The following is a 13,298-nucleotide window of genomic DNA, read 5'->3' as shown; positions in this document are numbered from 1 at the left end:
TGTTTTGTTTTAGAGATGGAGGGATAAGTATTTTAACCTTCCCTTGTAAGGCATATAGTCAGCTTCGTTCAAAAGCTTTATTTCCCGTCTTTTGACATTTTCTAAATACGCTTCAACAGTCGTAACGTCATTTCCCTCGTAATGACGCATGGTAACTTAGTAACTGGCTCTAAATTATCGGAACAATTACGGACGCCCTTATGAAATATTTCTCCTACGAGCATATAAGCGTATCCAGAGGGGGAAAAACATTATAAATCTGATCATGTTTTGACTTTTACACATTCTGATCACAAGACATGATGAAAAGTTCTAGTCAGCATGAAGAATGAAAAGTACAGATTTTCTTTGTTTAGAACCACGATGGCCGCCGTTGCTGGGCGACGTGACATCAGACTATTGAATCCAATTGACTGCCGTTTGAATAAGGAGTTCCATATACATTTACCATATTCAAGTATGGGTCTCGATTTATATAAATGAAGAAACGTGGTAACTTCCAAATAAGAAAAAACTCCTACGAATAATACCAATCACCACCCTGCTTGTCCAATTAATTAATACAACCGTGGATATATGAACATCGATATGCCCTTTTTGTATTAGGGACAGACAGTAAATCATTACCAACTGGGTGCACGTAGTAAATAAGCACAAGAAGGACTGTTTTCAATCAATATGTAAGACTTTATAACATATTGAACATTAAAACTTAATTGCCGACCTGTAGACAATAAAAATAAATCATAAATTTAGGTATTCTCTGCAATCATCTTACAATTTCAGTTAATGATATCAAGGAGATCATAAAAATTAATACCCCAAGTACACTACACTGAGGATCCCCACTTATGACTGGTCTAAATTCTAAAGCCTCATTTCTTACCAAAACCCACTGACTACGACTATTAGTCCAGTAGATTTAAGGTTTGACCCGGAAGAAATTGGTACCAAGCTAATTCTTATTCTGATGAAACTAGACTATGATCTGAACCTCCCATGTAAAATCGGGCCTTGGGTAAAATAACAAACAAACTACAGCCGTTTTAAATTTAACATAATCTGTATGAGAATATTTTCCTCTTTATCTTTGTTAAAGGGAAATAATCAATAAATATAATTATTCTTTTCCTTTAACAAAGCCGAAGAGGGGGTAAAATTATATTGAATAGCCCCTGCATTAATTTCTCATTTAACTTATTCATTTTACATAAAATGCATGCCTTTTGATGTTTTGGCATTTTAAAACACCGTTACGTTGGGTGGGTGGAATTTCCCTAAAGGTGGGGGAATGCTGGACCCTGGAGACAGACAATGTCCTCATCTGTCTACAGCCTAGCTATTCAATCCTCCAAAATCGTTTTTTTTTTACTTCCATGTGAATGTGTCTTTTTTTTCTTTTCTTTTACTGCTGCCATTTGGTTTCGCCCGGGCCCTGCCTGAGGTCTTTTACAGAGAGGGCAACAGATGTATTTATATTTCTGTGAAAGATGATAATTGTTTCCTTTGTAGATTATCTCTCCATTATTGACTATGCAATTGTTATCTTTTTGATACAATGCTTTTGTAACCCTCTTAGTGTATCCCTTTTGTATATTTCCACTGTCAGTGTGGGACTTCCAAGTGATTTCAGACTAGCTACAAGGATATAGATGTATATACTGCTCTTTGATTTGCTTCTCGTTTCTGGTGAACTGGTCCCTTATGGTTTTATGTTTTTCCTTGACACGTCTAATGCCAGCTAGATCTATACTTTTGACAAGTTTATTGTCTCCCTTTTAACTGACACTCAAATGACTTAAAAGTGTCGATGTCCCGAAAAATTTCTTCAAACATCGTTATCAAAAAACGAAGGTGAACGACTTAGTGATAGCAAATAATGTGGCTTACTTGACAAATTTCAATGTTAAATAATGTCAATAATTTTCAACAGCTTATCGCATTTAACTATAATAAATAGTGAAAAATAAACATCAATATTTATATTTGAGCTCAACTACTAACATTTCCAGTTGTGCTTGATTTCCGTATTTTAGGGAATAGGGGTAGCTTCAGAGACCCTTGCGTAAAAATGATGGGTCCTAGATGGACACATTTTTTCTTATATTAAAGCTAAGATGTGTAGAAAACTTTTAAAAGCACTAGAAAGCCTAGGGTGTCCATATTTCATTAAGTTCAAATAGAAATATAATATAATACTCAGTCCTTTTTGCGACTATAATTTATTCTACACAATTCTAGCATCTCCACAACAAAAACTGATGACCCAATTTTAAATCTCTCTTTGATCACGCGACCAATCAAAACGCATGATTTATGACACCCCTCCCCCCCGCCAAGCACAAGATATTGGGCTCGAATCCTGGTCTGGGGACTTTTGTATTATTTTTTTTATCTTATTAAAAAAAAAACAACAACAAAAAATAAAAACATAAACAAAAAAAAAACAAAAAAAAAAAAAACACAAACATCATTTTTAATATTTGATATTGTTATAGTTTTTAGATATATTTTGATACTTTGAAATATTTCTTCTTATTATTATTTATTTTATTGCTCTTCCCCCCCCCTCCAAAAAAATTCCACAAAACAAAAAAAAAACAAAAAAAAAAAAAAACAAACAAAACAAACAAACAAAAAATCAAAAACAAAAAAAAAAAACAAACCCAAAAAAATCAAACAAAAAAAAAAACAAAAAAACAAAACAAAACAAAACAAAAACAAACAAAAACAACAACAACAACAACAACAAAAAACAAAACAAAACACACACACACATACACACACACACACACACACACACACAACAAAACAACGTTTAATATTTTCTTTATTGCGCGGCTATGTGGTCTAATGGATCGGAAGGTCCTGGGTCCTCGCCCGGCGTATAGTTAAGTCCTTAGAAAAGGCTATTTACTCCCGTTCTCTCATGTACTAAGATGTAAAATGAGTACCTGACCGTAAACAGCGTTGTCTCTGTCCGAAAAAAAAATGTAATATTGGGCGTCCTTGAGATAATCAGTCGCACGGTGAAAAGCTTTGAACAGAGATATTGACAATTTTAGTCAAGAGGTCAATTTTTATGGAAAATGAGTTCTCATCAAAAATCGTTAAATCAAACATTTTTCTACATATTGATGAAATATTTTAATTGAATTTTACTCCTAAATATTTTATTTTATTTTTTTTTTAATTTGAAAGAATTATTATACTTTATTTCAACTCTTGTCAACTTAGGAAGCGATTTTCTCAAAATTAGGGTTTCCCCACACATGCATATGACCATAACTTCTTGAAAAATCACTCGATTTGCTTCAAGTAAAGATTAAAATTCTCAGGAGACATTGGGCTTTCAAAAGATGTACACACACACAAACCCCCCCCCCCCCAAGCCCCCCCCCACCCCAAAAAAAAAACGCAAAACAAAAATTTTCACCATGTGACTGATTATGTCAGGGATGCACATCGCCTGGCAGGCGTCATGTCCCGTCCTACATGTTACGGGTTGCTCTTGGTCAGGGACCCATTGTAAAGCGCTTTGAGTACGTTTAAATTGAGCTTTATATAGCGCAATATCCACTAAATGTGCTCAAAGCGCTTTACAAGGAGTCCCTGGTCAACAGCAACATTTAACATGTAGGACGGGACATGCCGCCTGTTAGGCGATATTACAATTTTTCGGACAAAGTCAACGCTGTTAACGGCCAGGTACGATGAGAGAAAGAGAGTAAAGAGCCTTTTCCAAGGACTCAACTATGCGGGGGCGCGAGGCTCGAACCCAGGACCTTCCGATCCGAACGCGAGTATCATACCACAAGACCACATAGCCGCACAAGTACGTTTAGCGGATATTGCACTGTATAAAAAAAGCGCAAATAGTTCAATTGTTATCATAGTTTATAAAACTTCATTTGTTTGTTGTTAGTGTTGTTGTTGTTGTTGTTTTGGTGCTTTCTTTTGGTCTTTAAAAAAACTTTTTATCATTAAATAAAACCACCTCTATCTTAATTTTTTAAATTATTTATTTGTACAATAGAGGTTTTATGTCTTCGCAACTAAGTAAGTAAGTAAGTAAGTAAGTAAGTAAGTAAGTAAGTAAGTAAGTAAGTAATGATAATAATAATAATAATAATAATAATAATAATAATAATAATAATAATAATAATAATAATAATAATAATAATAATAATAATAATAATAATAATATACTTTATTCATCCAAAAAATTAGTAATAATAATAATAATGAATAATAATAATAATAATAAATAATAATATAAATAATAATAATAAATAATAATAATAATATAATAATAATAATAATAATAATAATAATAATAATAATAATAATAATAATAATGTATATAATAATAATAATAATAATAATAATAATAATAATAATAATAATAATAATAATAATAATAATAAGAAAATGAAGAAGAGAAGAAGAAGAAGAAGAAGAAGAAGAAGAAGAAGAAGAAGAAGAAGAAGAAGAAGAAGAAGAAGAAGAAGAAGAAGAAGAAGAAGAAGAAGAAGAAGAAGAAGAAGAAGAAGAAGAAGAAGGTGATGATGATGATGATGATGATGATGATGATGATGATGATGATGATGATGATAATAACACTGTTACGCATTGCCAATGTTAAATTTTTAACATCGAGCGCAGAATTAATGGCAAATCTAAAAATTATAAAACTATTTCAACAGATTGATATAGATACGCTTAACTTGCAAACCTTATTAAAATCAACTTGATTTACGATTGCCCGTTGATTCCCATGGTTATTTAGAATATCTGCTATTCTAGGGCGTAATCATGAGCCCAAATTTTGACATTGAGCCTCGGGATTGCCATCATCTCGCCACCCTCCCGCATAACAGATCAAATCTAATAGCTCACATTAACCCTCTTCCGCACTAGGACAGGACTGTCCTGGGACAGTCCTGTCCCAAATCTGTAACATATAGAATTTAGAGAAATCTTCCGCACCTATTGGGACGGGACAAAACAGTCCCGTTGTGTCCCAAGCCGTTGTGAAATGCTACAAAATCAACGGGACAGGACTGTCCCAGTCCCGTGCTCATATCGTTTGTGATAGTAGAAAAATATAGAAGACTTCCGCACTAGGACAAAAAAGTCCCAGACTTGGCGGCGCCGTGTCAAAATTGAAATGCCTGTATTTATTTTCTGCATCCCTACTACTACTACTACTACTACTACTACTACTACTACTACTCTACTACTACTACTACTACTACTACTACTACTACTACTACTGTTGCTTCTGCTGCTGCTAATGCCACTAATATATTAATACCTACATCCCTTACATTTTGTATTTATTTCCAATTCCATTGTATTTATTTTCCAACAATAGTCCACACTTTATTTTAGTTCACTGTCTTCTACACTGCATTACACAGTTCCTACCCGCCTCCCCTCTTTTAACATAATTAAGTACGCACCTTTTATAAATTTCTATTGCTCTGTTTTAATTCGCGCTTCCTCACAAAGTAGCATACAATTTCCTGCCCATCAATGTTTTTGTTTATGCATCTTAACAACGCCACTACCACATTATCTCATTCGTCTGTAGTTTTTAATTCATCATGTGTTGTTGATGAAGGGGAAACCCGAAACGTCCATTTTATCTGTTTTCGTATATTAAACTAAAGCTTACATTCAATTTTACAATTATAATTTATTTATTTATTTCAATTCTGAATATAAAAAAGCAAGAACAATTCAAAAAATAATTCTATGTGATGAAACCACGTACAGAAGGCATAGCAACATAAACATTTTCGGCAATTTAAAAACGTATGTTTATAAATATAATTTAAGAAGTGTCACACTGTGACACAGCAGTAACGTGTCTAAAACCGGTCGCACATCTATTCGGTAAATTGTGGGATCAAGTATCTTTATCGTTATTTATTTCGTGAATTCTCAATGAAAATATTTTTAAGTAAGTCCTTCTGAGCCACTTGGACTCATTGTAAACAAATTAAGTCCTTTAGAGCCTTGTAGCCAATGGTGCAGGAGTTATTCCGGTTTCAATAGCGTGAAGCGGACAATTAACGTATTTGTTTGAAAACCTTTGAACAGGACGATAGTCTATCGCAGATTACTATCCCAGCTTGACAGGTACCCTTTTACACATGAATGGAGTGAGTGATTGGAGTAAATTTTCTTGCTCTAGAAAGTACAAATTGGCTCCTAAGCTTATAAATCCGGAACTTATCCATGTTTCTGGAGCGTTGAGCAGGCAGATAACAGTTTAAAATTTAAAAAAATAAAATTCCCTTTTTCATCCCATAGGGGAAATTTTTCTCGAGGGTCTATTCCAAGGGAAGACTGGAATAAACCAGGCGTCAGCCGCAATGCAGCGCCGCAAATTGAGCTAGGGCGAGGTATAACCCAGGCGTCAGCCGCAGTGCAGCGCCGCAAATTGAGCTAGGCGAGGTGACTTACTCAAGGCAACACAGAGCATCAGCCGGTGATCGAACTGATGCGTTTCGGGTACGAAGCAAAGACCGTACCACCGAGCCATGCTGACTTTCTATTATCCTCTTGAATGATGCTAGTCCGTCAAAGATTACTTTCATCAGCGAACTGGTACTCATTTGCACCTGGGTAAAATGAGGTGATTCCAAGAAAGTCATTTTAAGATAAGATCGGAGATCACCATAGAGTCTACGGAATTGACCCTTGAGCAATCTTTGGGTCATTAAAGGATGCACCCAATATTGTTTTCTCTTTCAATTTGTCTTTTTTTTTTCCACGTAGTAAAGCACAGAAATATGCCACCTCTATTTCATCCATTACTACTACTACTACTACTACTACTACTACTACTACTACTACTACTACTACTAGTAGTAGTAGTAGTAGTAGTAGTAGTAGTCGAAGTAGTAGTAGCAGTAGTAGTAGTAGTAGTAGTAGTTGTAGTAGTAGAAGTAGTGGTAGAAGAGGTGGTAGTTGTAGTGGTGGTGGTGGTGGTGGTGGTAGTAGTATAGTAGTAGTAGTTAGTAGTAGTAGTAGTGTAGTGGTAGTGGTAGTAGTAGTAGTAGTGTAGTAGTAGTAGTAGTAGTAGTAGTAGTAGTATAGTAGTAGTAGTAGTAGTAGTTAGTAGTAGTAGTAGTAGTAGTAGTTTGTAGTAGTAGTAGTAGTAGTAAGTTAGTAGTAGTAGTAGCAGCAATATTATTATTGCTATAAGAATATTCATATTATATAATCATATGTAACAAATCCTTTGTACAGTGTAAAAAATATTATCGTCATGTGCTATAGCTTATGTTGATTCATAAAATGTAAATTATTAAGTTGTACCAAGGGTTATTTTTAAATATTATTTATAATTCAAATTATTATATAACTAATCTATAATTAAGATTTACAATATTATTATTACCATTATAATTATCTTATTATTATTATTAATTATATTATTATTATATTATTATTAGATTTTAATTATTATTATTACATTATAATTATTATTATTATTATTATTATTATTATTATTTATTATTATTTATTATTATTTTATTATTATATTATTATTATGTCATTGATATGATGTATGATGATTTATGATGATGTGATATATTGATTATTATTATTATTATTATCATTATTATTATTGTTATTATTATTATTATTATTATTATTATTATTATTATTATTATTATTATTATTATTATTATTATTATATTATTATAATTATTACTATTAATATATTATTATTATTATATTATTATTATTATTATTATTATTATTATATTATTATTATTATTATTAATATTATTATTATTATTGTTATTATTATTATTATCATTATTATTATTATTATTATTATTATTATATATTATTATTATTATTATTATTATTATTATTATTATTACTAATATTATCATTATTACTATCATTGTTTGCCTTGCTTTATTATTGATTTTATTTACTTGATTTGTTGATGAAAATATTATATTCTTGTATGAGTTATATTGGCAATTGCCTACAAAATAAACTTTTGAATCTTGTAAAAAAAAAATAATGCATTCGCGCAGGTGTGTCCCGGGACAGTCCTGTCCTAGTGCGGAACCCCTTTTGAATAGAAGTTTTCTCCAGCGGGACAGGACAAATTTGTCCTGGGACAGTTTTGTCCTAGTGCGGAAGGAGTCTTATACGTCTTTACCGACGTGTACACGTGTACAAATAAATGCATGTCGATTTCGATCTATATTAATTTCCACAAGCATCATCATCATCATTGCCTTTTTCACCCTGGGTCAGGGTATAGGCCACAGACAAACAGTTTCCATCCTTCTATATCATCATCATCATTGCCTTTTTCACCCTGGGTCAGGGTATAGGCCACAGACAAACAGTTTCCATCCTTCTCTATCCTGAGCTAACTTTTTATTTTATCTCGTTCCATGTCTTATCACTTCTCTGTATATCAGCTTCTTTAATTCTTCTCCATGGCCTTCCCCTTGAACTTCTGCCCTGAGGAATCCAGTCCAATACTTTTTTTTTTGTTATAGTGGAGTCATTCTTTCTAATTTCCACAATACAGTAGTATAGTTATTAAAATAGATGAGTGCATGTTTGTATTAGCCTTTATTTCTCAGCAAATATTATTCGTTTTCCACTTGTTATGATAACAAAAACAATAATAGTGATGATGATGATGATGATGATGATGATGATGATGATGCTGATGATAATAATAATAATAATCATTAAAAAAAAATAATAAGATGATGATGATGGTGATGATGATGATGATGATGATGATGATGATGATGATGATGATGATGATGATGATGATGATGATGATGATGATGATGATCGTGATAATAATAATAATTTTATAGTATACCCTCCGCCACGACATCATAATATATCGTCGCCTTGGCATTCCACGAAGGAATATAATAGTTAATTCATCAAACAAGATTTCTGATGTCAACAGGAATCACCCATGTTGCCCAAGTGATCAAATTGGGGATTAATAATCTTGCCCAAGGAAAAAATCGAAAGTACCTGAAGCGCGGCGAGAATCCAGGACCTTCCGGGTCACAGTGCAATGTCGTAACCACTCGGCCTCGTTGCCCCCCCCCTTCCCCCATAATAATAATAATAATAATAATAATAATAATTTTATTATTATTATATAATAATTATAACAATAATAATGATAATAATAATAATAATAATAATAATAATAATAATAATAATAATAATATAATAATAATAATAATAATAATAATAATAATAATATAATAATAATAAATAATAAATTAAAAAAAATTTAATAATAATATAAAAATAATAATAATAATAATAATAATAATAATAATAATAATATAATAATAATAATAATAATAATAATGTTATTTTTTCCCGCCTTCTTTTTGTCCACTTTTAATACAATTTATTTACGATTTATCCCAATCATTTTATTTTTGATGAGATAGTAGAATTGAAGAAAACGGGTAAGCTTTCGTTTTTTCTACACTTTTCTACACTTAGCAACACAAGCATTACATTTTGTGATCTTTTAACGAAAGGAGCTGAGAGGCAGGACTGTTGAGGACTGAAGAATGTTTAAACAGTCACTGGACCGCGATATTAAAAATATATCCGTCCTTGATGTCTCGTCTTACATCATGATTTACGTGCGTCCCTTCCATCTTAAATGTATGTAAGAAACAGTGCCCGGCCATAGCACATCATCCTAGAATATCAAGTCAGCCTGGTTATTCAGTATTCGGTTGTTTGCGACTTGTTTCATTCTTTAGACCAAAAAAAAAAAACATTAAAAAAAAAAACACATAATAATAAATATAACGACGGAGACGAAAACAAGCCCCCCTGTAAATACCGTTAAGGTTAATAGTATTATTTTAAAAAATATAATTATGAATGATCCCGACCACACAGGTGGTTTACATGGCCAGTCGGCTTCTATACCCGTTGAATCGCCCTAGTAATTTAAGTATAGTAATAGAGGTATGCTAGAGCCTATTGAATGATAATAAAACAGCAATATATCTATGCTTACTCTAATGAAATGACCTTCACAATAATATTAATAATACAAGTGAAATAAGAAAGTTCCACTCCCACTTAAATTTGACAATAAAAAAGATAGTCAGGTTTATTCTGATTGTATAATGCATGCATATTATTTACAAAAGCATTTTATTTCCCCATTGGAAACTAAAATTTGGCCATAATATTTGTTTGTCAGCACGGGATGCTTATCTTTGATTGGTTCCGAGTTCTCTTCGACTGATTATGTCCGTCCCTGTGTGAACTGTAATGTGTATGGCTTCTTTGAGTGAGTTGATGTGAGGTAAAGTTGGAAATCATTTCAGCCTATGATGGAATCGAATCCTCGGTAATAATTAACACAACACAATAATGTTTACGGCAATAGTGCCTTGGAACCTGCTTGTCCTGAAGTATTTTTTTAAGGAAGAAACTGAATTAACTTCTCAACTGGTTGGGGTGGGGCATTAGAAGGGATATGAAAGAAAGGAGGGGTTATCCAACTGTCAAAACTTGCACCTTTACGTTCATTGCTTTTGAGCAAAGTGGATCAGAAAAGAAACCCCCCCCCCCCCCTCAAAAAAAAATCCCAACAAACAAACAAAGACAAGAACAACCCCACTCCCCCACCCCATCACTCACACATACATGAACAATAAAAATCAATGTAACAAAACAAAATACAAAAGCATAAATATAAAACCAACCCCCCCCCTAAAAGAAAAAAACCCCCCCACGAAAACCCAACAACAAAAACAAACTAGGAACACAACTGATTAACCCAAAACATGCGAAATAAAAAAGATCGGGAATATGATGAAATTAAGAACCAACAAATGTTTTTATACGCTAGACTTTCGGATTATAAGTATGATAACCTGAAATGTTTTCTAATAGCATGTTGGCCCTAGATCACACACACACACACACACACACATTGTATTGAACATCTCCTCTGAGCATTTTACTATTTCAAAAACCGCATTTGATTTATAGACCACAGTCTCCTGATTCAATAAAATTGAGATTCAATTTGTAAAAATCTTTGCTAAGATGATACCATATGCAGTAGACTCTTTCGTGTCCCAATTGGATTCAATAGTCTGATGTCACGTCGCCCAGCAGCGGCGGCCATCGTGGTTCTAAACAAAGAAAATCGGTACTTTTTATTCTTCATGCTGGCTAGAACTTTTCATATGTCTTGTGATCAGAATGTGTACAAGTCAAAACATGATCAGATTTATATTTTTTCCCCCTCTGGATACGCTTTTATGCTCGTCGGAGAAATATTTCATAAGGGCGTCCGCCATTGTTCCGATAGTTTAGAGCCAGTTACTAAGTTACCATGCGTCATTACGAGGGAAGTGACGTTACGACTGATTAAGCGTATTGTTTCATGCTCTAAAAATAGGGTTGAGCTTAATATCTGTGCCACCACATTGCAGTCTCTTTAAGTCATGAGCCCCATAAACTGTTGGAGATAATCCTGATTTGTGTGTGTGTGTGTGTGTGTGTGTGTGTGTGTGTGTGTGTGTGTGTGTGTGTGGAGAACGCTTTTCTATCTGAAATTGCACTCTACATAACTAAGATGCCGTCAATACTATACCGGTGTTTCTCAAATTCCTCACTGCGAAATGTAACTAAGATCCAGTCAAGACTGTATGGATAAAGGTTTGAGAAAATATTCGGACATTTCGCCAAAATGAAAATTAAATATTTACGTTTATGGATTCTGAAAATGATTATATTATTATGTAAATAAGCAACAATATAAATAAATGTTTCTTTTTTCCCCCACCAGATTGTAGTTAGAGAAGATCCAGGGACTCTAGGGCATGGCAGACGTGAGTTCTCCAGCTACTCGATTCCACAGTATCGATGCCATCTTGGGTATCACCCGACCGCAGCGAGGGACAGACAGCAGTCCCAACACAGAGTCAAAACCTATACACAATTTTCACGGACGCAACAAAGGATCGTTCGATGTTTCGGATGGGACTTGTTTCTCTGAAGGTTAGTAAAAATACCCCGTGTCATGTCTGAAGGTTCGGAAACTGAAACGAGCTTCTAAACGGCTCGGTTGCTTTCAAAATTTGAACAGCGCTTGTGATGTTTCAATGCTTGAATGAAAAAGCTTGCCTTACGTATGACATTTTCTTTCCTAATTGAAATGACATAATCAAATTTTGATACAATTTTTCTTATTACATCACGTTTGAATTTGCCAAGCGATAAGCACTTCGTTTAACACACCCGGGAGCAATTTGCCAAACCGTTACTCATAGAGGTCATTGAATGTCGGCGAAAATGTCACAAAATAAGGAAATTGTTTTGAAACAGTGTGTGGTTACCGGGTTTCTTAGCGCCGAAGGGACAAGAGCCAATAAGCATCCAGAGGTATTTTAAAAATGTCTAAGGTAGTGCTTCTGGAGATGTGAGTACTGTGAGGTGGTGGGTTAGAGAATGGAATGGAGACAATCCAACAGAAACATGTATTCAAAATCAATTTTTTTTGTGGTCAACCCATCACTGTGACAGACGCTCAGCATCGGATGAGAGTAGATGAAATGATTCAGCATTAAACAGACATTGCAGAAGTCGTTGGAATTTCTTTGGAAGGAGTACAGTAACTCATTAGTGATGTTTTAGGTTACAAAAAACTATCCAATTCGGGCCACTCTCATGTGCTTCTCGGGAGAAGGCAGAATTTTTCGCCGATGCCTTGCAACAACTAGTATATCATTTTCGTTCCTGTGTTGACAGAGACAATGTACGTGAAGAAAAGTGTAGCATTGCCTAGCAGAGGGTAGACCCTAAGCTTTCATTTGATGTATAATTCGTATTTGTAGAATGATTTGTTTAGAAATTGGCTTCAATAGTCTGATGTCACGTCACTCAGCAACGGCGGCCATCGTGGTTCTAAACAAAGAAAATGGGTACTTTTTATTCTTCATGCTGGTTAGAACTTTTCATATGTCTTGTGATCAGAATGTGTAAAAGTCAAAACATGATCAGATTTATACTGTTGTTTTTTTTTCCCTTTGGATACGCTTTTATGCTCGTCGGAGAAATATTTCATAAGGGCGTCCGCCATTGTTCCGATAGTTTAGAGCCAGTTACTAATTTACCATACGTCATTACATGGGAAGTGACGTTACGACTGTTGAAGCTTATTATGAAGGAAGAGGTAAGCCTTTTTAGTCAACCCTCGTATTATGTGACCTATAATGCTGAAACAA

The 13,298-nt window shown here is 33.7% G+C and overlaps 1 protein-coding gene across 2 annotated transcripts in view; it reads left to right on the top strand.

Moving 5' to 3' along the window:
• LOC144966475 (uncharacterized) overlaps positions 1-13,298 on the top strand; it is a 58,641-nt gene that overhangs the window by 11,998 nt on the left and 33,345 nt on the right. For both annotated transcript variants that reach the window (XM_078903062.1, XM_078903061.1), the window contains exon 2: positions 11,861-12,072. In XM_078903062.1, coding sequence (XP_078759188.1) covers positions 11,895-12,072 — 178 coding nt within the window. In that variant the 5' untranslated portion in view covers positions 11,861-11,894. The remainder of the gene's footprint in view (positions 1-11,860; positions 12,073-13,298) is intronic.

The sequence above is a fragment of the Berghia stephanieae genome, chromosome 2 (genome assembly GCF_034508935.2).
Source record: "Berghia stephanieae isolate SIO BIC M18660-M18661 chromosome 2, UCSD_Bste_1.3, whole genome shotgun sequence".
In the NCBI taxonomy this organism is placed as follows: domain Eukaryota; kingdom Metazoa; phylum Mollusca; class Gastropoda; order Nudibranchia; family Aeolidiidae; genus Berghia; species Berghia stephanieae.
The sequence above is the reverse complement of the archived record's forward strand: the minus strand, read 5'-3'. Positions and strand labels throughout refer to the sequence as shown.